The sequence below is a fragment of the Lepidochelys olivacea genome (assembly GCF_965140295.1).
Source record: "Lepidochelys olivacea isolate rLepOli2 genome assembly, chromosome: 18".
Taxonomy (NCBI): Eukaryota; Metazoa; Chordata; order Testudines; family Cheloniidae; genus Lepidochelys; species Lepidochelys olivacea.
In genome coordinates, this window is record NC_140428.1 from 8,271,174 (window position 1) to 8,296,175 (window position 25,002).

At 51.1% G+C, this 25,002-nt stretch overlaps 1 protein-coding gene across 1 annotated transcript in view; it reads left to right on the top strand.

Annotated features, from left to right (window-relative positions):
* The window catches only part of LDLRAD2 (low density lipoprotein receptor class A domain containing 2), a 31,205-nt gene extending 6,510 nt beyond the window's left edge, over positions 1-24,695 (top strand). Inside the window, exons 2-5 of the mRNA XM_084652127.1 lie at positions 19,423-19,929; positions 21,842-21,985; positions 22,336-22,476; positions 23,961-24,695. Coding sequence (XP_084508253.1) covers positions 19,423-19,929; positions 21,842-21,985; positions 22,336-22,476; positions 23,961-24,208 — 1,040 coding nt within the window. The 3' untranslated portion in view covers positions 24,209-24,695. The remainder of the gene's footprint in view (positions 1-19,422; positions 19,930-21,841; positions 21,986-22,335; positions 22,477-23,960) is intronic.
* The last annotated feature ends 307 nt before the right edge of the window (positions 24,696-25,002 follow it).

The following is a 25,002-nucleotide window of genomic DNA, read 5'->3' on the forward strand; positions in this document are numbered from 1 at the left end:
TAATTTGAAGAACAACTAGCCAAAGACTCAAAAAGTAATAGCAAATTTTTTTTTTAAGTACATCAGAAGCAAGAAGCTGCTAAACAACCAGTGAGGCCATTGGACAATCGAGATGCTAACGGAGCACTATGAGGATAAGGCCATTGCGGAGAAACTAAATTAATTCTTTGCATTGGTCTTCCCGGCTGAGGATGTGAGGGAGATTTTAAACCTGAGCCATTCTTTTTAGGTGACAAATCTGAGGAACTGTCCCAGATTGAGGTATCATTAGAGGAGGATTTGGAACAAAATGATAAATTAAACAATAGTAAGTCACCAGGACCAGATGGTCTCACCCAAGAGTTCTGAAGGGACTCAAATGTGAAATTGCAGAACTACTAACTGTAGTTTGTAACCTATCATTTAAATCAGCTTCTGTACCCGATGACTGGAGGAGAGCTAATGTGACACCAATTTTTTAAAAGGGCTCCAGAGGTGATCCCGGCAATTACAGGCCTGACTTCAGTACCGGGCAAACTGGTTGAAACTATAATAGAGAACAGAATTGTCAGACACAGATGAACATAATTTGTTAGGGAAGAGTCAACATAGCTTTTGTAAAGAGAAATTATGCCTCACCAATCTATTAGAATTCTTTGAAGGGGTCAACAAGCATGTGGACAAGGGGGATCCAGTGGATATAGTGTACTTAGATTTTCAGAAAGTCTTTGACAAGGTTCCTCACTAAAGGCTCTTAAGCAAGCTCTTAAGTAAGTAGTCATGGGATAAGAGGGCAGGTCTTCTCATGGATCAGTAACTGGTTAAAAGATAGGAAACAACGGATAGGAATAAATGTCTGTTTTCAGAATGGAGAGAGGTAAATAGTGGTGTCCTCCAGGGGTCTGTACTAGGATTCATAAATGATCTGGAAAAAGGGTAAACAGTGGGGTGGCAAAATTTGCAGATGATACGAAAGGCTTTGAGCCGGGGCAACTGCTTCAAGCTAGCAGCCCTATAAAAAAGCAGCCAGTTGCGAACCAAGTGAGCTGCGAACAGAGGAGAAGCAAACAGAGGGAGTTTACCTGGGAACCATCCATGAGGAGCTACAGTGAGTGCTGCATTAGGGGGCTGTGTTGTGAGCTGGTGGGGTGAATATCTGAGTGTCTATCTGCTGTGACTATTTGTTTGACTGGTGCTCGTTGCAGGGACTGTTTGACCGTGTGTTTGTTTGTTTGAAAAGTGTGAATTGGGAGTGCTTTGTTACAGGTGGGCCTTGAGTGGTTGATTGGAGGGAAGGCTTTGAGCCAGCAGCCTTGTAAAAAAGCAGCCGGTTGCGAACAGAGCGAGCTGCGAATAGAGGAGAAGGAAACAGAGGGATTTTGCCTGGGAGTTCGCCTGCGGGGGGCGCCCCCACAGATTTTTTGCCTTTCAGGCTTCTGTGAGCAGTAAATACAACATCTGAAGAGGCTCTTAGAAGGAAGACAATATGGATAGTGAGAGATCAGCTGTTGTGACATGCACAGGATGTGCCATTTTGTCTTTCTCCCAGAGGACAGAAGCGATTTCATCTGTACGAAGTGCAAGCTGGTCTCCATACTGGAAGAGAAGGTTAAAGGATTAGAGACCCAAGTATCAACCCTGCGTTGCATCAGAGAAAACAAAAACTTTCTGGATAGAAGTCAGCGTTTGGTACTGCAGGAACAGCATGCTGAAGAATCTGAGTGGGCAGTGCAGAACGGGGAAGAAAATTGGCAGCATGTGACCTCCAGAAGAAGAAAGAGGCGAACCCATGTACCCCCAATGCAGATAGAGGTAAGGAACCGTTTTCAGGCTCTCTGCACAGGTACTATGGTGGAGAATGGTTTGGAAGAGCCCTCTGAGGGAAGAGATCAGGAGACCCCATCGACCAGAAGGCATGGGATGCATTCTCCTAGGAACGGGGGTTCCACGATCACCACTCCCAAGAGGAGGAGACGGGTGGTGGTGGTCTGGGAATCCATCCTAAGGGAGATTGAGTCATCCATCTGCTATCCAGACCGGGAAACTCGAGACATGTGCTGCTTGCCTGGTGCTAGAATTCAGGATGTGATGGAGTGTCTGCCGAGTCTGATCAAGCCCTCGGACCGGTACCTCTTCCCGCTTCTCCATTTTGGCACCAATGATACTGCCAAGAATGAACTTCAGCGGGTCACTGCAGACTATGTGGCTCTGGGAAGAAGGATAAAGGAGTTTGAGGTGCAAGTAGTGTACTCATCTATCCTCCCTCTTGAAGGAAAAGGCCCAGATAGGGATCATCGAATTGTGGAAGTAAATGCGTGATTATGCAGATGGTGTCGGAGACAGGGCTTTGGATTCTTCAACCATGGGATGTGGTTCCAGGAAGAAGGATTACTTGGAAGAGATGGGATCCACCTAACGAAGACTGGGAAGAGTATCTTTGCAGGCAGGCTTGCTAACCTAGTGAGGAGGGCTTTAAATTAGGTTTGCCAGAGGATGGAGACCTAAGCCCTGAGGTAAGTGGGGTAGTGGGATACCAGGAGGAAACATAAGGACGAGGGTGCAACAGGGGAGGCCTCCTGATTCCTATTGAGAAAGTACCGCAATCGGCTAGTTATCTTAGGTGCCTGTACACAAATGCAAGAAGCCTGGGAAACAAGCAGGAAGAATTGGAAGTCCTGGCACAGTCAAGGAACTATGATGTGACTGGAATAACAGAGACTTGATGGGGTAACTCACATGACTGGAGCACTGTCATGGATGGGTATAAACTGTTCAGGAAGGACAGGCGGAGGAGAAAAGGTGGGGGAGTTGCCCTGTATGTAAGAGCAGTATGATTGCTCAGAGCTGAAACTGGAGAAAAACTGGAAACTGGAGAAAAGCCTGTTGAGAGTCTTTGGGTTAAGTTTAGAGGTGAGAACAACAAGGGTATTGTCGTGGTGGGCGTCTGCTATAGACCGCCAGACCAGAGGACGAGGTAGACGAGGCTTTCTTTGGACAACTAACAGAAGTTTCCAGATCACAGGCCCTGGTTCTCATGGGAGACTTCAATCACCCTGACATCTGCTGGAAGAGCAAAACAGCGGTGCACAGACAATCCAGGAAGTTTTTGTAGATAATAATACCTCTCAGATACCGTTTTTCATCCACAGATCTCTACGCACAATGTTGGGGACAACTTCCTGGTGCAAGTGCTGGAACAACCAACTAGGGGCCGTGATCCTCTTAACCTGCTGCTCACAAACCGGGAAGAATTGGTAGGGGAAGTAGAAGTGGGTGGGAACCTGGGCAGCAGTGACCACGAGATGGTCGAGTTCAGGATCCTGGCAAAAGGAAGAAAGGAGAGCAGCAGAATATGGACCATGGACTTCAGGAAAGCAGACTTTGACTCCCTCAGGGAACTGATGGGCAGGATCCCCTGGGAGGCTAATCTGAGGGGAAAGGAGTCCAGGAGAGCTGGCTGTATTTTAAAGAAGGCTTATTGAGAGAGCAGGAACAAACCATCCTGATGTGCAGAAAGAATAGCAAATATGGCAGGTGACCAACTTGACTTAACAGAAATCTTTGGTGAGCTTAAACACAAAAAGGAAGCTTACAAGAAGTGGAAACTTGGACAGATGACTAGGGAGGAGTATAAAAATATTGTTCAAGCATGCCAGGGAGTAATCAGGAAGGCCAAAGCACAATTGGAGTTGCAGCTGGCAAGGGATGTGAAGGGGAACAAGAAGGGTTTCTACACGTATGTTAGCAACAAGAAGTTTAGGGAAAGTGTGGAACCCTTACTCGATGGGGGAGGCTACCTAGTGACAGATGATGTGGAAAAAGCTGAAGTACTCAATGCTTTTTTTGCCTTGGTCTTCACAGACAAGGTCAGCTCCCAGACTGCTGCACTGGGCATCACAGTATGGGGAGGAGGCGAGCATCCCTCAGTGGTGAAAGAACAGGTTAAGGACTATTTAGAAAAGCTGGACATGCACAAGTCCATGGAGTCAGATGCGCTGCATCCGAGGGTGCTGAGGAGTTGGCTGATGTGATTGCAGAGCCCTTGGCCATTATATCTGAAAACTCATGGTGATTGAGGGAGTTCCAGCACAATTGGAAAAAGTCTAATATAGTGTACATCTTTTAACAAGGGAAGAAGGAGAACCCAGGGAACTACAGACTGGTCAGCCTCACCTCAGTCCCTGGAAAAATCATGGAGCAGGTCCTCAAGAAATCCATTTTGAAGCACTGGGAGGAGAGGAAGGTGATCAGGAACAGTCAACATGGATTCACGAAGGGCAAGTCATGCCTGACTAACCTGATTGCCTTCTATGATGAGATAACTGGCTCTGTGGGTATGGGGAAAGCGGTGGATGTGATATATCTTGACTTTAGCAAAGCTTTTGATACGGTCTCTCACAGTATTCTTGCCAGCAAGTTAAAGAAGTATGAACTGGATGAATGGACTATAAGGTGGATAGCAAGCTGGCTACATTGTCAGGCTCAACGGGTAGTGATCAACAGCTCAATTGTCTAATTGGCAATCGGTATCAAGCGGAGTGCCCCAACGGTCGGTTTTGTACAATATCTTCATTAACGATCTGGATGATGGGATGGACTGCAGCCTCGGCAACTTTGCAGAAGACACTAAACTGAGGGGAGAGATAGATATGCTGCAACTGGTTATAGTGGACAACATTGGTTCGAGTGATCATGAATTAATTCAGTTTAAACTAAATAGGAGGGTAAATGAAAACACGTCTGCAACTAGGGTCCTTGATTTCAAAAGGGCAAAATTTTAAAAATGAAGGGAATTAGTTTGGAAATGGACTTGACTGAAAAAAAAATGGTTTCTGACCTTCCCTAACTGGTGTTTCATAGATTCATAGATATTAAGGTCAGAAGGGACCATTATAATCATCTAGTCTGACCTCCTGCACAATGCAGGCCACCGAATCTCACCCACCCACTCCTGCAATAAACCTCTCACCTATGTCTGAGCTATTGAAGTCCTCAAATCATGGTTTAAATACTTCAAGGTGCAGAGAATCCTCCAGCAAGTGACCCGTGCCCCATGCTGCAGAGGAAGGTGAAAAACCCCCAGGACCTCTTCCAATTTGCCCTGGAGGAAAATTCCTTCCCAACCCCAAATATGGCAATCAGCTGAACCCTGAGCATGTGGGCAAGATTCACCAGCTGGATACCCAAGAAAGAATTCTCTGTAGTAACTCAGATCCCACCCCATCTAACATCTCATCACAGGCCATTGGGCCTATTTACCATGAATAGTTAAAGATCAATTAATTGCCAAAATCATGTTATCCCATCATACCGTCTCCTCCATAAACTTATTGAGTTTAATCTTGAAGCCAGATAGGTCTTTTGCCCCCACTGCATCGCTTGGAAGGCTATTCCAGAACTTCACTCCTCTGATGGTTAGAAACCTTCATCTAATTTCAAGTCTAAACTTCCTGATGGCCAGTTTATATCCATTTGTTCTTGTGTCCACATTGGTACTGAGGTTAAATAATTCCTCTACTTCTCTGGTATTTATCCCTCTGATATATTTATAGAGAGCAATCATGTCTACCCTCAGCCTTCTTTGGGTTAGGCTAAACAAGCCAAGCTCCTTGAGTCTCCTTTCATAAGACAGGTTTTCCATTCCTCGGATCATCCGAGTAGCCCTTCTCTGTACCTGTTCCAGTTTGAATTCATCCTTCTTAAACATGGGAGACCAGAACTGCACACAGTATTCCAAGTGAGGTCTCACCAGTGCCTTGTATAACAGCACTAACACCTCCTTATCTCTACTGCAAATACCTTGCCTGACGCATCCCAAGACTGCATTAGCCTTTTTCACGGCCATATCACATTGACGGCTCATAGTCATCCTGTGGGCAACCAATACTCCAAGGTCCTTCTCCTCCTCCGTTACTTCTAATTGATGCGTCCCCAGCTTGTAACTGAAATTCTTGTTATTAATCCCTAAATGCATGACCTTACACTTCTCACTATTAAATTTCATCCTATTACTATTACTCCAGTTTACAAGGTCATCCAGATCCTCCTGTATGATATCCCGGTCCTTCTCTAAATTGGCAATACCTCCCAGCTTTGAATCATCCTCAAACTTTATTAGCGCACACCCACTTTTTGTGCCGAGGTCAGTAATAAAAAGATTAAATAAGATTGGTCCCAAAACCGATCCCTGAGGAACTCCACTGGTAACCTCCCTCCAGCCTGACAGTTCACCTTTCAGTAGGACCTGTTGTTGTCTCCCCTTTAACCCAATTCCTTATCCACCTTTCAATTTTCTTATTGATCCCAATCTTATCCAATTTAACTAATAATTCCCCATGTGGCACCGTATCAAACGCTTTACTGAAATCGAGGTAAATTAGATCCACTGCGTTTCCTTTGTCTAAAAAATCTGTTACTTTCTCAAAGAAGGAGATCAGGTTGGTTTGGCACAATCTACCTTTTGTAAAACCATGTTGTATTTTGTCCCATTTACCATTGACCTCAATGTCCTTAACTACTTTCTCCTTCAAAATTTTTTCCAAGACCTTGCATACTACAGATGTTAAACTAACAGGCCTGTAGTTAAACGGATCACCTTTTTTCCCTTTCTTAAAAATAGGAACTATGTTAGCAATTCTCCAGTCATATGGTACAACCCCTGAGTTTACAGATTCATTAAAAATTCTTGCGAATGGGCTTGCAATTTCATGTGCCAGTTCCTTTAATATTCTTGGATGAAGATTATCTGGGCCCCCCGATTTAGTCCCATTAAGCTGTTCGAGTTTCGCTTCTACCTCAGATAAGGTAATATCGACCTCCACTTCCTCATTCCCATTTGTCATGCTACCATTATCCCTAAGATTCTCATTAGCCTCATTAAAGACTGAGGCAAAGTATTTGTTTAGATATTGGGCCATGCCTAGATTATCCTTGACCTCTACTCCATCCTCAGTGTTTTGCGGTCCCACTTCTTCTTTCTTTGTTTTTTTCTTATTTATATGGCTATAGAACCTTTTACTATTGGTTTTAATTCCCTTTGCAAGGTCCAACTCTACTTGACTTTTAGCCTCTCTCACTTTATCCCTACATGTTCTGACCTCAATAAGGTAGCTTTTCTTACTGATCTCTCCCACCTTCCACTCCCTGTATGCTTTCTGCTTTTTCTTAATCACCTCTCTGAGATGCTTGCTCATCCAGCTTGGTCTACAACTCCTGACTATGAATTTTTTTCCCCTTTCTTGGGATGCAGGCTTCTGATCATTTGGATAGCTTCTGCAGCTTTGACTTGAAGTAATCTCAGGCCTCCTCTGCCTTTAGATCCATAAATTCTTCAGTCCAATCCGCTTCCCTAACTAATTTCCTTAATTTTTGAAAGTCAGCCTTTTTGAAATCAAAAACCCTAGTCGCAGATTTATTTTTGTTAATCCTTCCTTTCAGTTTGAACTGAATTAGCTCATGATCGCTCGAACCAGGGTTGTCCCCTACAGCCATTTCTTCTATGAGGTCCTCACTACTCACCAAAACCAAATCTAAAATGGCATCCCCTCTAGTCGGTTCAGTAACTACTTGGTGAAGGAATCCATCAGCTATCGCATCTAGGAACATCTGAGCCCTATTATTATTACTAGCACTCGTCCTCCAGTCTATATCTAGGAAGTTAAAGTCTCCCATGATCACGCAGTTTCCATTAGTATTTACTTTATTAAAAACACTAAAGAGGGCTCTATCCATATCCAGATCGGATCCCGGCGGTCTCTAGCACACCCCAAGCAGTATTACAGGGGGGCTCTAGTAGTTTTCTTCCCCAATGTGATTTTTGCCCAGATGGACTCTGTCTTATCCAGTCCATCGCTTCTTATTTCTTTACATTCTACCTCATCATTGATAGACAATGCTACTCCACCACCTTTGCCTTTATTTCTGTCTTTCCTAAACAGCACTTACCCTTCAATACCCGTACTCCAGTCATGACGACTATTCCACCATGTTTCTGTTATCCCTACAGGTTTCACTTCCTGTACCAGTAACTCTAGTTCCTCCATTTTGTTACCTGGGCTACTCGCATTGGTGTACAAACATCTTAATTTTTGCTGTTTGGCCTCGCTCACATTCTTTACCCGATTAGGCACAGACATTCTACAGCCAGTATCACCTATTAGACGGGTACCCACACTGCCCTTCCTCCTCATGTCCATTCTCCTACCCACGGCTGTATCCTTTCTTACTTTGTTTTCTTCCCTCTCAATGTTAAAATTCGGCGTGGAGATTACCTGGACATCTCCCAACCATCTCCCCCAAATTCCTAGTTTAAAGCTCTCTTAATCAGTTGTGTCAGCCTCCATCCTAGACGTCTATATCCTTCCCTACTCAGATGAAGTCCATCCCGAGAGAACTGTCCTCTGTCCAGGAATGCCTCCCAGTGGCCATATATCCCAAAGCCCTCCTTCTAGCACCACTGCCTAAGCAGTGTTGTTCATCATAACCTTGTCACACTTTTGTTGCCCTTCTCTAGGAACAGGCAGAATCCCACTGAAGATCACCTGAGCCTCGATTTCCTAAAGCGTCTTTCCCAACCTGGCATAGTCTCCCTTGATATGTTCCAGCGAGAATCTACCGGTATCATTTGTTCCCACATGAAGGACGATCAGTGGATTCTTTCCTGCTCCCTTTAGGATCCTCTTCAACCTCAGGTCCACATCCCGTACCTTAGCACCTGGAAGACAGCACACCCTTCTATTCTCTGGATCAGCTCTGGTTACAGGCCTTTCCATTCTTCTCAGTAAGGAGTCCCCGATCACATAGACCTGCCTTTTCCTGGTGACGATGCGATTCTCCAGTCTATCCCCTGTTCCCTCTGGCTGCAAGTTCTTTCCATTCCTATTCTCCCTTGTAATGCTCTTCAAGCCATCCTGTATCCTCCTGGGACTCATATTTGGTATAGTCTCCATTGACTCTTCCCCTTTTTATATAGGACTAGCAGCTCTTCTCTTCTTCCTTGCCCTTCCACCTTCAGTGACCACCTGCTAAGCCCCTTCTTCATTTTCCAACTCTGCAAACCTGTTCTTGAGCTCTATTTCTTCTTCACTAGCCCGTCTTTTCCTCTGCCTGGTTCTCTTAGTCACATTCTTCCACTGTCCATTTTCTTCACCCAGCAGTCTCCCCTCAGAGTTCTTCGGTCCTGCTTCCATCTGCAAGTCTGAGCTTTTCCCTTCAACCGCCTCATGTCTTTGCTCCATAATCCGCTTGAACCCCGTTCTAAACTCAACCAGACTTTCCACCTGCACCTCCAATCCTTGGATCTTTTCTTCCATCAGCTCAATCAGACGGCATTTCATGCAGAAAAAACTCTTTCCAGGTCCCCCCTCCAGGATCATGGACATACCGCAGCTTCCACATCCAGTCATCTTCATAGTGTCTTCCACTACTTGGGTTACTTCCACTGCTGCCTCTGTGTCTGTCATCGCCTTCCCACCTAAATCCTGTTAATCTGGGAAACACAAACCACACACAAACCCCACCACCCGCAGCAAACAAACCCCCAACAAGCACCGCAACATGAACTCCCCTTTCAAACTCCCAGTCAAACTCCCCTGTTTACAGCTCTGTTTGCTGGCTCCTGGGCTGCTGGAGCTGTCTGTGCTTGCTCATGTCCATTCCAATGTGTTCTTCAAGATGTGTTGCTTTATGTCCATTCCAATGCAGCTGCGTGCTCGCCCCAAGCACCATCACCGGAAAGATTTCCCCTCAATGGTATCGGTCGGGTCGTTTCTGGTGGCCCCTGGAGTCGTGCCCTCATGCCGTGGTAATAGGGCCCTGCTGACCCACCGCCCCCTCAGTTCCTTCTTGCCAGCTAACTCCGACAGAGGAGCAGCAGAGGGGAGGGGGTTGGTATGGACATGAGCAACACATCTCGAAGAACAACAGTTACAGAAGGTCAGGAACTGTTTTTTCTTCGAGCGCTTGCTCAGGTCCATTCCAATGTAGCTGATGCCCAAGCAGTTCCACAGCGGGAGGGTTCGGAGTTCGCTGATTGTAGCACCACTCAGCCAAAGCCTGCATCATCTCTAGCTTGCTGGGTGATGGCATGTGACTTGAACGTGTGGATGGACAACCATGTCGCCACTCTACAGATGTCGTGAATTGGAACCCGCGCCATGAATGCCACCGCTGATGCTTGAGCCCTTGTAGAGGAGCTGGGACCTTCACCAGGTCATGTCAAGTACGGATACAGGACGTGATCCACGATTCTTGAAATTCTCTGGACTGAGACTGGGCAGCCTTTAAATCTGTCTGCAATGGCTACTAAAAGCTGAGCGGATTTCTGAAAGGGTTGAATTCTTTTTATGTAAATCTCCCCCACTGCAACTTGAGACCATTACTCCTTGTTCTGTCATCTGCTACCACTGAGAACAGCCTAGATCCATCCTCTTTGGAACCCCCTTGCAGGTAGTTGAAAGCAGCTATCAAATCCCCCCTCATTCTTCTCTTACGCAGACTAAACATCCCTAGTTCCCTCAGCCTCTCCTCATAAGTCATGTGTTCCAGTCCCCTAATCATTTTTGTTGCCCTCCGCTGGACTCTTTCCAATTTTTCCACATCCTTCTTGTATTGTGGGGCCCAAAACTGGACACAGTACTCCAGATGAGGCCTCACCAATGTCGAATAGAGGGGAACGATCACTCTATGATGCAGTTGGATTCCCCACTGATCCAGTGGCAGACCACTCTGGCACTATTAGGGCCCTGGGTCAGGACCCGGTGGAGTTGGGTGGGCCTGGTCCCTCTACCCCGACACTACCTCCCCTTTGGTGGCAGCCCCTGGATTTGGCCACTAGGCCATGCTGCCCTGCACTCAAGGGCTGCTATATTGACTCTGGCCACTAGGACATGCAGCGCTACACTTGGGGGTCAATATATTGACTCTGGCCAGTAGGCCACACTGCCCTGTGCTTGTGGGCGGCCATATTGTCTTGGGCCATTAGGCCACATAGCCAAAACCCAAGAGCCGCCGCTTTGACTCTGGCCACTGGGCAACACTGTTGTGGGGCCCAGAACAGTCCAGTAGACTGTAACCATGGTGTCAGCACAACCATGACCCACCTCGAAGGGGAATGGGGTGTGCATACACCACCCCACTGGAGAATTGCAAATTTAGTATCTACATTTAAGAGAAGGAAAAAAAGTGAGCTGGGAAACTACAGGCCTGTTAGATTTGACCTCAGCTGTATGCAAAGTCTTGGAACAAATTTTGAAAGAAAGTTAAGGACATAGAGGTAAATGGTAACTGGGATAAACTACAACATGGTTTTACAATAGATAGATCATGTCAGACCAGCCTGGCCTCTTTCTTTAAGAAGATAACTGATTTTGTAGACAAAGGAAAACATTTGATGCAGTTCCACATGGGAAATCACTAGTGAAATTGAAGAAGATGGGGTGGTTTGTTATTGTAGGGTTGCTGAGGATGTGCACTGTGCTGTGTGCACTGGTTTGTTATTGTAGGGCTGCTGCTGCTGAGGCCCAGGCTGCGTATGCGCCTTTGTTATCACTGAGTTGGTCATGAGCACTGGAAGGTGCATGCTGATTTGTTATTGTAGGGTTGATCATATATGAACAAGTTAAAAATATTTTTAAATGGTGAAAAATAATCCCTCACCAGCATGTGGTGCAGAGCCTGCCTGCTCCTGGGGAGCAGCGTTTGGCTAACGCAGGGATGGAATTAGCTTGTTTTAATTGGCAAAGCTCGAGTGCGTTTACTCGGAAAGGAAAGTGATGCCACTGTTGTTTTTTTAATTTGCTTGCTGGGAAAACACGTCTGGAGGAGTGAGGCCCTCTGCAGAGTCTGGGAACGATGTAAATACACAAGTTGTGTGCGCACCCAGATTCCAGCCTTGTGGGCCTCCTAGGAACTCCTGTGTTAAACGTCTGTGAGCTTTCTAGGTCTCCATGGGAGGGGCAGTGCGGGAGGAGGGTCAAAGGCTTGCAGAGATGCACTGTAGGAGAGAGGTTGCTCAGAACCAGACACAGACTTAACCAGGGGTGAAAGTGAGCCGGTAGGGGCTGGTACCGCGTACCGGCAAGAACCCACCCGGCCCGGCCCCAGCCCCCAGTAAAGCGTTGCCGTGGCAGCACTTGGATGTGACTGTGCTCTCTGCACATCGGCGGGGCCACTGACGTGGGGGGTGGGGGGCAGCAACGTTAAAGAGCTGCTACAGCAAAGGACCCTGCAGCACTTTAACGTCCCTGCCCCTTTTGCCCCCCCGGCCGCCGAAGGGCTGGGTGGGGGGCAAAGGAGCTGCTGCCCTGGGGCCAGTGATTTAAAAGGGCCCGGGGCTCCAGACGCCACGGCTGCAGTAGCGGAAGCGGTGTCCGGAGCCCCGGGCCCTTTAAATCAACACGGGAGCCCCGGGTGGCGCGGGCCAGGCGGCCTGGAAGGGGGGCCGGAGCCGCCCCGGCCCTGTACCGGTAAGTGGCCTCAGTTACTTTCACCCCGGACTTAACTCATTGTGGGCAAGTGAAGCCAGATCTCCAGCAAAGGTAATGAGCGAGATGCAGAAGTCACTGGGTGAGGTTCTTTGAAAAATCCATGGCTCTGTGAAGTAGCAGGGGAGGGATCACTAAAGCTACTCTAATTCAAGCCAGTGAGATATCCCTTGTCATGTTCTTCTGAACCAGACGTGAGCGGGGCACAGAGCATGCTTACACTCAGCTGTGTTCATCCTTAGATCCCTTAACGCTCCGCCAGGGAGGGCCAAGGTTAGCTCACCTAAAGTATGGCGCACACAGTGCCGCCTAGTGGCTGAAGAATGTGATACAGTTTAGCATCCCATCACATCTCCCCCTTTAAGTTCTACATTCCTACCAGTTACAGTATTTACACTGTCGCGCTGTCTTTGATGTTCAGTACAGATCAGTCTGTTCAGTGTCTCTGAATCGTACTGGTTTCTAATTACACAACCCGAATGCATAACGACTTGGTCATCTGGCTGTCCATTAGCTGCAGTGACTGGCTATGTTGGAATCCTTGAGTCCTCGTCTACTTGTTCTGCATCTGCCAGCTGCAGAGTTTGCTCTGTTGATTGTTCTTTGAGGAACAAACTGTAGATGTTGATGGTTTCTGTTGAACTCTACACTGTTAGCTCGATCACGTACGATCTGGGTGCTGAATTCTTTTTCTTCACAACAGCTATTCCGTGGTGGGCAGGAGGGGCTGGGAGTGAGGGGGAGGTGCTGATTGGTGTGGCCACTGGTCGGCAGGAGGCGCTGGAGGGAAGGGGGAGATGGCTGTCAGTGGGTGCTAAGCACCTACCATTTTCCCCCATAGGTACTCCAGCCCACACAGCTATCTATAAAATTAATCCAGTCCACACAGCTATCTCTAAAAATTCTCACATGCCCATATGCTTGCCAGGCACTCCTTGTTCATACAATTTTTCTGCTTCCGTAAGTGTGCAAGAGCAAAATGCACTAATTTCCACTCAGAGCCCTGTTGTTAAAACAACATACCACCGAGGCCACAGGTGCTTGCATCTGCACTGACCAGGGTGGGTTTGTTCACATCATAGTTCTTGAGAACTGGCGCTGTTGAAATCATTTCTTTTCCCTTTTTGAAGGCAATTTCTTGGTTTGGCCCCATAGCCAAGATGTCTTGAACTTGAACAGTTCGTTCAGTGATTTTGTCACTGAAGAAAGGTCTTATAGATATTGACCAAGGTAATGTACCATCCCCAATATACGTCTCAGTTTTGGTACATTGATTGGTACATTCAATTCTAGAATTGCTTGTACTTTCTCAGGACTAGGACTGATTCCATCTTTCTTTATTGTTTGTTCCAAAAACTCCTTTGGGTTCGGTGGAAGATGGATTTTTCCTTCTTAGCTTCAGTCCAGAGTGCCTGATAAGGCATAGGACTTTATTGAGGGTTTTGGTGTGTCTTCCATGGAAGTTCCACTTATCAGAGTGTTATGGATTCTCTCATTGCTTCAACAGGTGAGTGTTCAGTTAGTAGTGACCTAAGTTCTGGGTTTATTTGTTTTTATGGCATTTCACAAGAGAAGTGAGTCCAATCCTGGGTTTGCAAATGCAGTCTCATGTCTTGGAAGTGTAGTTGTTGTTGATGGGAAGTTTTGAGGTGTTAGCCTTATGAGGTGCTCTCTTCCCCTGCAAACACCTCACAAACCAAATGTGGACACAGCCTCATGGCACAGACCTCTACCTCTGGGTCTGTCCATTGCAACAAGTTTCCAGGTTTTAATGTCTATCTTGCATGCTTTGAGGTTGGCCTTCAAGGCGTCTTTGTATATGAGGATGGATTGATCCTTAGAGCAGTTCCTGTCTCAGCTGGCTGGAGAGCGCTGGTTTCGGTGTATGGGAAACCTCCATGCGCACCTTGTGTCCAACCCAGCAAAGCTGAGCCCTGATGAGCATTCTCTTGTGGGCAGGGATTTGGCACCTCTCGGTGACCTCTGTGCCGGGATCCTGTCCTGCCACTTGATGTTGCAGATGGATCTTAGGCAGCATAGATGGAAGCTCTTCAGCTGTTTAATGTGGTGTTCGTAGAACGTCCATGTGTTGCCCCATGGAGGAGTGAGGTGAGTACAAGAGAGTGGTAGGTTTTTTATCTTGGTTCTGAGGCAGACTCCACGTTCCCTTTGGAGTTCATGGGTGAGCCTGGCAAATGTCAAGCTGGCCTTTGCCAGGTGCTGAGTGATCTCATCATCCAACATGGTACCCGGGCAGCAGAATTTCCTGATTGAGTTGAGGGGTGTGTTGTCGGTTGTGACAATGGGATCATGATGCAGGTGGTCTGATGCTGGCTGGTGCATGACCTCTGTCTTTGTCAGGCTGAGTGTGAAACTGAAGCATTTTGAGGCATAGGAAGAATGGTCCACAATAAGCTGAATGTCCTCGAGTGTGTGTGTAGGGAGAGCACAGGTGTCAGCAAACAGGAGATCTCTTAGTAGCTGTTCAGTTACCTTGGTGCAGGCCCTGAGTTGCTGTAGATTGACTAGACCCCTCATCCAATATAAACCAGAAGTCTACGTCTCTGTCAAAGTCCTGGAATGTGACCAAGAGCATGGCTGAAAAGACAGTGGCAAAGAGGGCTGGAGCCATTACACATCCTTGTTTGGTGCCATTGGTCAGTGGTTCTCAATCAAGGGTACGCAGAGATCTTCCAGGGGGTACATCAACTCATCTAGATATTTGCCTAGTTATACAACAGGCTACATAGAAAGCACTAGTGAAGTCATAGAATATCAGGGTTGGAAGGGACCTCAGGAGGTCATCTAGTCCAACCCCCTGCTCAAAGCAGGACCAATCCCCAATTTTTGGCCCAGATCCCTAAATGGCCCCCTCAAGGATTGAATTCACAACCCTGGGTTTAGCAGGCTAATGCTCAAACCACTAAGCTATCTCCCCCCACAGTACAAACTAAAATGTCATGCAGACAATGACTTGTTTATATTGCTCTATATACACTGAAATGTAAGTACAATATTTATATTCTAATTGATTTATTTTATAATTACTAGCAAGTAGTTTAAGTGAGGTGAAACTTGGGGGTACACAAGACACATCAGACCCCTGAAAGGGGTACAGTAGTCTGGGAAGGTTGAGAGCCATTGCCGTTGGTGACAGGGAAGGCTTCTGATGAGTCTCCATAACCCTGCCCATTATGCCATCATGAAGTGAGCAGATGACAGCAATCCTCTTCTCTGGGCAGCCAAAATTATGGAGGAGTTTCCACATGCCCTTGTGATTCACTGTGCCGAAGGCCTTGGTCAGGCCAGCAAACACCATGTACAGGTCCTTGTTCTGTTCACCAGCCTTCTCTGCAAAACTCATGTCCATGGTGCCATGGCCAGGACAAAAGCCACACTGTGACTCTGGATACACCGAGTCCACTAAGTGAGAGATGAGCTTGCTGAGGACTACAAGGATCTTCCCCACTATAGACAGTTGTGCAATTCCACGATGGTTCTCACTGCAAGGTATGCTTCCCTTCCTCTTGTATAGATGGACTATGAAGGCATCTTTATACTCCTGGGGCACAGTGTCCTGTTCCTATATAGACTTGAAAAAGTTGGTGAGTTTTCTGACCAGGTGAACACCTCCACATTTGTACACATTAAGTGGAATGCAACCAGGGGTGGAGACTTGCCCCTGAACAGCTGCTTGATGGCCTTAGTAACTTTGTCTAAAGAAAGGTCCACAGCTAGCCCCTCCAGGACAGGACACTGCGGGCTTGAGTCAATGGCTCCATTGGACATAGTGGATTGACAGTTCAGGAGACTATCAGAGTGCTCTGCCCAGCTTTTGACTGTGAGGAGCCAGTTACCATCTGCTGTGAGGACAGGATATCAGAATATCATCCATGGAAACGACAACTCCATTTGCATTAGTTAGCAATTCTGCCATTGTTTTTTGAAAAATTTCAGGTGCACTGGCAATTCCAAAAGCAAAATCAAAGCAAAATCTCCCAAAGGGTCTGATAAATGTAGTCAGTTTAGCACTTTCTGTGGCTAACGGAATTTGCCAGAATCCACTCAAGGCATCCAGCTTGGAGAATACTGTAGCTCCTTTCATTTTGGGGAGGAAGTCAGCCAGTGGTGGAAGGGTAGATTTTTGTCTCACAGCAAATTCATTAAGACTGTTAAGATCCATACAGATTTGTATTTTTCTATTTTTCTTTATTTCTGGTACCATTGGGGCACACCATGCAGTTGGCTTGATTATGCCAAGCCGCTCCATTCTCTTTAACTCAGTTTCCACTTTATGAAGTAATGGGCTAGGAATCCTGCACGGTGTAGGTACACTGTATGGTTCAGCATTGGCTCTTAAGGTCATTGCACTGGATCTTCTTTCAGAAGTCCAATATCACCAAATATTCCATGGAGTTCATCCACCTTTCTCACTAGGCCCATCATGGCTGCTCCGCTGTGGCCGGGAAGGCTGTTGGTCTGTGTCCTTGGATCACATACACTGTGAACACAAAGCTCTTGTCTTTGTAAGGTGTTCTGTGGTGAGCTGGCCCATGCAGCTCAGAATCCCTCCAGGGCTAGCCTGAGCTGTGACAGGTAAATTCAGCTTTGGGAGAGGTTGAAGGCAATTGCTGAGACGACTGTGATGTCAGCTCTGAGTCAATTTTAAAGTCAATAGTCTTGCCAACGGAATAGTCCGTTTCACTCTCCAGGTACATTCTGTGTCACCAGCAGTGATAGATCCCAGAACAACAGCTCGTCTTGATTGTCTGTAATATGAGTCAACTCCCTGTGGTGGCAAACAGCCAAAAAATGTCCATATTTCATGCACATATTACACCATGCGCCTCTGGCTGGACATGAATCATCTCTTGGGATACGACTTTTTCCACACCTTGGGCACTAGGCTGGAATTTGTCCCTCTTAGCCTGGGAGTTCTTTCTCCTGGCCTCAGGGTTTTATGATAACATGCAAGTGTCTGTCTGCAGCTTTTAATCTAGTTTCAGGTTTTTCAAGTTGCTCCTGCCATTTGGCCTGTTGTTTGGCTAATTCTGACTGCTTCACTCTCTGCATAGCTGTGGCTGGGGTTAAATCTCTTCAGCTGTAGCTGCTGTGAAAGGCTTTTATCTGTTAACCCAATAACCAGCCTGACTCTGATATTTTCCTGTTTTGGATTCCCCAAATCTCAGGTTTCAGCCAGTGTATCCAGAGCTCTTATAAAACAGTCAACATTTTCCCCTGGTTTTTGAATTCTCTGGTGAAAACATGCTTTTTCATAAACTACATTTCTCTGAGGTAGAAAATATGCATCAAACATAGCCAAAACTTGTTCATAGTCATCTTTGTGATTATCTTCAGTAAAGTCAATAGATGTAAAGATATTCTCGACCTGTTTCCCCATAGCATAAATTAGAGACGATACCTGAATATCTCCAGTTTCTTTGTGGAGTTTTTTTTAGCAGTTCAAAATCTTGCAAATTACGGCTTCCAGTCAGTCTATTGGGAAGGTTTGTCAAAGCTGTAGTTCTCTGGGGCATTGAAGAGTGGCTGTAGGTCTCCTCCCTGCCACCCCTTCTCTCTGACTGGAAGTTCGGGCAGCAGCAGCCATGACTGGTGCAGGTTGTTGTGGACAACAGGTTCCAAAGAGCACCAGCCCCTCGTGCCCGGTGCCCCCCAGATGGAGCATGGCCAGAGTCATGGCAGTGAAATCTCTGGCCGAGTCCCAGTGCCAAGAATACTGCCTGAGATTTACGGCCTGCCAGTCCCCTGCACTCAGCTGGCCCAGCTCCCAGCAGCCCTGGGATTATCCCCCCAGACAGACTTCATCCTGGGAACCACTGTGACCTTGGGGGGGCTGTTACCTCTCTGCGGGGCTTTGCTGTGTGGGGGTGTGCCTTGCAAGCTGACGTGCTGCCCTGTGGCTGGGCGCGGTGTCTCAGGGTATTGCCTCTCCGTAGCCCCTGCGACCGGCTGTCCCATCCGCCCATGGCCTCCAGCCAGGGCACAGTTACATTCAGCCCTTTCGGATGAACCAGAGCTTAACTCAACAGTGCCATGACATTGCCCCAGGTCCAGCCCCTTAGTCCTTCTGGCCCCTGTGTCTGGGGCCTCCATACAGCCCCCTTGGTTAGCCTGTAGGGACCCAGTCCCTGCCTCCACCCTGGATCCAGCCCAGGGACCCTGCAGCAAGTGGGTTTTCTGCCTCATCAGCCCTCTTTCTTCTTCCCTCAGCTACTTCCTGAACCAGCCCAGCTTGGGTGCAGGGGCTCGCCTTGTCTGCATCCTGCCCTGGGACCAGGCTCGTGGTCTCAGCCGCTGCCACAGCCAGGGGTGCTGGAACCGTTTTTATAGTGGGGGTGCTGAGAGACTTGAAACCAAACTGTTAATGATGGAAACCATTTCAAGCCAGGGGGTGCGGCAGCAAAGCATGAAAACCAAACTAACAGCAGTAGAGCCCAGCACCATGCCTCCTGTCCCACCAGCAGCCTGGCCATCGTCCTGCACCCGCTGTGTGCAGGAGCCTGACAGCAGCTGGGCTCCCCTCTGGGAGCTGAGGGGTAGAGGCCTGATGCCCTCCCAGGGCTGGGGTCCTCTGAGCTGGGCTTCTCCCTGGTAAGCATCTCCTCCAAACCTGGCATCAGTCACAGGTGTGCAGGGCGGGGCTGCCCGATCCCATGGCTGCTCTTTAACCCCTTCCTACCTGCTGTGGGGTTTGTGCATCCTGGCCCTTGGGGTCAGAGGAGGAAGGCGGTATCTGTGTGTCCCCAGAGCAGGCTGCAGCCGTGCGAGCTGGTGCATGTTGTTAGCGCAGCTGGGCGCTAGGCGGGGACGAGCCGGCTCCCCCCCAGGGCCGTTTCCATGCTTTGCCGTCTCCCGAGGCAGGGACAGAGGCACTGGGATTCAGGGGCTGCACATCCTGCTGGGGCTCGGGTGGCAACTCTCTCTCTCTCCCCCGCCTCAGTGAACCTGGTGGATTTTTGTGGCCTGACCATCAGAGACGACGGGCTGATTATCAATTCGCACAGGGACTCCCGGCGCTACTACTTCGTGGCCACGGGGACAGACTGCTCCCTCACCATGCAGGCCGCGTCGCCCAAAGACAAAGTCCAGTTTCAGTTCCGATTCTTCTTGGTGTACAGCTTGCTGCGCCTGGCCCCCAGCGGCAGGCCCCCACCCACTGCCACCGGAGCGCCTCTGCCCCCAGAGACCAGCCGGCCCAGCCAAAGGGGGCCTGGACAGACCTCGTCTGGTGGAGACTGGGAGCTTCAGGATCCCTGCAATGCTGGATCGTATGTGCAGTTCTATGATGGCAGAGGTCGTGCTGCCGAGCCCCTGGGGGTCCCGCTGTGTGGGAAGAGCATCCCCAGGCCCATCCTGTCCACCGGGAACTACCTGACCCTCCGCTTGGTGACACGGGGGCAGCAGCCCCGGGTGGATTTCGTCGGCGATTTTACATCCTTCCGACTGGGTGAGGTGCAACACGTGCAGGGGCACGAGCCAAAGGACCTTGCCAGACAAGCACAGTGTCCAGCCCAAAGATCAGCTGCCCAGCCCCCGCCGCCTGCCTGGAGACCAATGCCAGCTGTGCCCTGGGGCCCGGTCACCAGCCGTCACGGGGCCAGGGCACATGTGGCAAAGGGCTTCAGTGGAGGAAATAAACTGAGTATTTGTGCCGCCTGCTGAATCCCCGCCAGGCTGTACAGGAGTCTTGTCCTGGGGTGGCTGGATCAGGTGCAGGCCGGGGAGCAGAGGCAGGGCTGGCCCATGAACGCCCAGGGGGTGCAGATTCCAAAGGCCACCTGGTTGGCGGGGTGGGGGGTGAATCAGGAGTGACATGGGCTTGGCCGCAAGCGCGTGTGATGGCGATGAACACCCATCAGGGCACGGGGAAAACGCACCTGTTTGCCAGGGACTCCACAGTTGCCTGGAACACAGAATGACGTGTGCCTAGGCCCCCCACGCACAGCTGCACATATATTCCTGGACACACGCTGTCTGCACACACCCCTATACACACACACACACACGGCTGCACACAGACACACGCATACCGCGTCTCACACAAGGCTGCACAAATGCTTCCACACACACAGGCCTGCGTGCACGCACCCAGAGTCTCACACAAGGCTGCACATGAACAGCTGCACACACGCTCCTGTACACACACCCTTGCGCACGTGGGCGTGTGCACACCCACCCCCATCTCACACAAGGTTGCACATGTCCTCTCACATGCAACCTCACGCTCTCTCGCTCTCTCTGTCACACCCACCCCCACCCCCACTGAGGCCAGTGTAGTTCAGGTCTTCAGGTTGTGCCGACTGTCTCGGGCTCTGAGACCCAGGGTTTCTAGCCCTGCAAAGAGCCCTTTAGTCAGGGTGAACTCATGGCCCTGCTGAGATGAGTGACGCCCCGCCCCTGATGCCAGTGAGCAGGGCGTTGGTGGCGCGATAGCCTGGCTCCGCTCTCAGTGGTCACTGCCAGGCCCCAGAGCCAGTGGTTCCAAGAGAAACCAAAGGCCATTCTCCCTGGTCAGACACCCCCGCTGCTCTGATGCCGCCCCCCTGACAGGAGAGGCCATCTCCCCTCCAGAGCAGTAGGTGCTGCCATGTCCTTTAGCCTCTTGGCATGCTCGCCCTGCTGTCTCACCTGTGGCTAGTGGGGTGTTAAGGTCCTGCTTGCAGTGCCCCAGGCAGGGCCCCAGCTTGCAGAGAGCCTGGGTCTGAAACTCTGCGGCATGGCTAAGGTTGCCAGTTTTTGACTGGAACACCCTGTTGGAAAGGGACCCTGGCAGCTCCGGTCAGCACCACTGACCAGGCTGCTAAAAGTCCAGTTGGTGGCGCAGTGGGGCTAAGGCAGGCTCCAGGCCTGACCTGGCTCTGCGCAGCTCTTGGAAGCAGTCCGCATGTCCAGCTCCTAGGCACAGGGGCAGCCAGGGGGCTCCACGCACTGCCCCTGCCCCGAGTGCCAACTCTGCAACTCCCATTGGCCAGTGGGAGCTGTGGGGGAGGTGCCGGCAGGCACAGACAGCGCACGGAGCGCCCTGGCCCCTCTGCCTAGGAGCCAGACATGCCGACTGCTTCCGAGAGCTGCCTGAGGTAAGTGTTGCCCAGCCAGATCCCCACTCCCAAACTTCCTCCCATGCCCCACCCCCCTCCCCCACCTCAGAATCCCCTCCTGCACTCAAACGCCTTCCCAGAGCCCACACCCCAAGCTCTTGCCCCAGCCCTGAGCCACCTCCTGCACCCTAAACACCTCATCCCCGGGAGCCTGGCAGCTTGGTCACGTTTCCCTCTCTGCCATTGAGTCACGTACCCATGCCAGTGCATGCTCCCAGCTGCTCCCAGCCACGCTGTCAGTGCTGGCCATCTCCATTTCAGGCTTCATGGAGTGCAGCGAGGAGCCGTACTTCCAGTGCCGGAACAGCAAGTGCATCCCCAGGAGCCTGGTGTGTGACCGGATGGGCATCGATAACTGCGGGGACGGCTCGGACCAGGCGGCCCACCCCCCTGCCAAGTGCAGAGGTCAGTGCGGGTGGGGAGAACCCAGGGCAAGGGCGGGGGAGAGGGAGTGCCCCCGAGAGCAGTAATGGACAAGAGGGCTGGAAAATATGGGCCCGATCCTGCCTGGTGCAGTTGGGAGCGCGGGGGAGCATTCTGGATGGGAGGACGGGGGAGCAAACGGACGGGGAGGTGGGGGGCTCTGAGGCCTTTAGTGAGGCAGCTGCCAGGGAAGGGCTGCTGGGGTGGGAGGGGGCAGCAGGAGCTCAGGGCTGCTCCCCTCCAAGGGTTTTCCTGGCCTGGGGGCTCTTTGCTGGGCTGACGCCTGCACTGGCAGATGGTGCAATTACACCCTCTTCCTCTCCCCCATGCAGGCCACCTCCCCACATCAGCATCTCTCCAGCTGGTGAGCAGCCCTGCAGCCAGCGTCACCCCCTGCATGGCGGCTTGTGCCGGGGCAGAGAAGAGCCACCCCTTGGCCCCAGACACTGCGCCCCTGGACAAGCCTGCAGCAGGTACCTAAGTCCAAGTGCAAAGTCCCGGGCCTGGCCCAGAAATGTGCTCAGCATCTGGCATTGTTAATGGATTTCTCCACGTGCCCTGGGGGCAGGGCTGGGCTGTTCCCCATGGTACAGACGGGGACTGGGGCAGGGCCAGGGTCTGGGACCCGCCCACTCGCAGGCGGTGGGTGCTCTGCTCTGTCCCCTCCTCCCTCCACCCCATGCGAGCAGGGGAAGAGGCTGAGCAGGGGCGGGACCTCGGGGTGGGGAGAGGCCAAGTGGGGGCAGGGCAGAGCACCCCCTATTTATTTTCAGTGGGTGCTTGAGCCCCTGCGACATGCCCCGGGGGGAGCCTGAACCGGCGGGCAGCCAGGGCCCTTTCTGCCCAATCTGAGCTTGCTCCTGGGAGGTCAAAGCCCAGGATGCCCCCAGCACTTTGCAGAAGGGTTGACTGATGTGTGTGTGTGCAACGAGAGCTCTGTGTGTGTCATGCCAGACACGTGATGATGTGTGTGTAATGGCAGGTGTGTGTCCATATGCAATGACGTGTGTATATAATGACAGATATGGGCTCGTGTGCAACGACAGCTGGATGTATAATGACAAACTTATGATGGCACGTGTGGAATGAAAGGCCTGTGTGCAGGTTTGTGTAATGACGTGTATGTGTCTATGTGCCATGACACGTGCATATGCGTGTAATGGCAGGTAGTTGCATGTTTACATGTGTGCATATGCCCTAGCAGCTGTGTATGTCCCTGTGCAATGACAGACGTGTGTGCATGGTGACGGTGTATGCAATGACGGGTGTGTGTGCGTGTGTAATGACCGGTATGTCCATGTGTGCAATGGGTGTACTGACAGGTGTGTGCCATGACGTGCAAAGTGTGTAACGACAGGTGGGTGTATGATGTGTGCATGCATGGACACGTGCAATGGCAGGTGGCTGCGTGTGCGATGACAGGCATGTTTACGTGTGTGTTCCTCCTCCCCCCGCTCTGAGCTCAGGCTCGAGGAGTAGCGGCTCGGCAGGCGAGTGGGAGATCAGCTGCTGTCTCACACTGACCCTCGCCGAGGCCCTGGGCCCTGCAACAGGCACCTGTGTTGTTCCTCTCCCAACGTGCCCCCTACAGCGACCCTCCAAGGGCCAACGCCTGGCCGTGTGATGCAGCATTGCCAGCTGTCCCCTGCGGCCCGCATCCACCCTGTCCCTGGTGTCTCGTGCCCCCATGCACAGTGCAGCTGGCTTAGCACCACATGGCAGAAGGAGCAGGCTGGCAGCAACTCAGGCCCTGTGGCCCCATGGCTGGGGCACTGAGGGCACGGGAGCCCCCTGGGCTCTGCCCACCCTGTGGCAGGACAGGCTCGCCAGAGTTGTCTGCTTTTGGCTCCAGCACGTCGAGGGCGTTTGGGGGCAGAGACGGCCACAGAGCAGTGCTGGGGAGGAGAAGGGAGGCACCTGGCACTCACTGCCCCCAGCCCTTTTCCTTCCTCTCCAGGTGAGAGGAGCTCAGGCTCCCTGCTGCCCCTCTACATCCTCCTGGGGCTGGGCGTGGGCTCAGCCCTCCTGCTCTGGTGCTGCTGGTCCCCTGGCTGGTTTGTCTGGAGACTTGGGGCCTGCCGGTTCCTGCCTGGCTGCAACTCCGTGTGGGCCTCATGCCAGCTCTGCCCCCGCAGCTGTGCCCACAGGAACCAGGGCTGTTCCGGCAAAGTGACGCCGCAGCACAGCGACGACCTGCCCCTCTGATGCCAGCCGTGCCATCTTTGCCCGGGGGCGGGCACTGGGCCTCCCCCCGGCCGGAGGAGCAGGGATCCGACCTCTCCTGCCCGTGCCCTCTGCTGGCTTGGTGGGGTGGGTGGGGGGAGATGAGAGGGGATGGGGCAGCTCCCCCTACCCCCCCTGCCCACTCCCATAGGCACGGGCCAGGCCCCATGTGCCTTCCCCCAGAGGCGGCAGCCTCCAAAACACAAGGGCCCAGAGGGCTGCTCGGGGGCCCGGGAGCTGCCCCAGTGAGCGCTGCGGGTGGTGGAAGGAGCGACGGAGTCACTGGCCTGGGTGGGGCTTGGCCCCCGGCCTCTGAGCACGGCGCGGCTGGGGGCAGGCTGCGTGCCCCCCAGATCGGCCTGTGAGTGTTGTTGTGAAGCCTGCCGCACCAAACGCACTGTCCCACCCTGTGGGGTGCAGCTGGCGGAGGATGTGAGCCCAGCGCTAATAAAACAAGCCCACCCTTTGCTTGGGAGCTGTGTGCGCCCAGCCCTGAGCTGGCCCTGCAGGCGGGGAGGGCTGGGCGGCATCACTAGTACGGCCCGTGTTGCTGGGGTCATGCTATTGCAAGAGCTTTGGGGGTGACCAGGCCTGGCCATTTCCTGGGGTGCTGCACCCACCTTGTCACAACCAGGCGCTTTGGGGCACCTTGTTTTCCAGGTGCCCGGTCTGTGCTAGGGGCCAGATTTGGCAGCAGCTCCAAGCCTGCGAACTCCTCTGCAGCCCCAGGAGCTGCCGGCATTCGGCCCCACTGGAAACCAGGCCCAGGAGAGCCG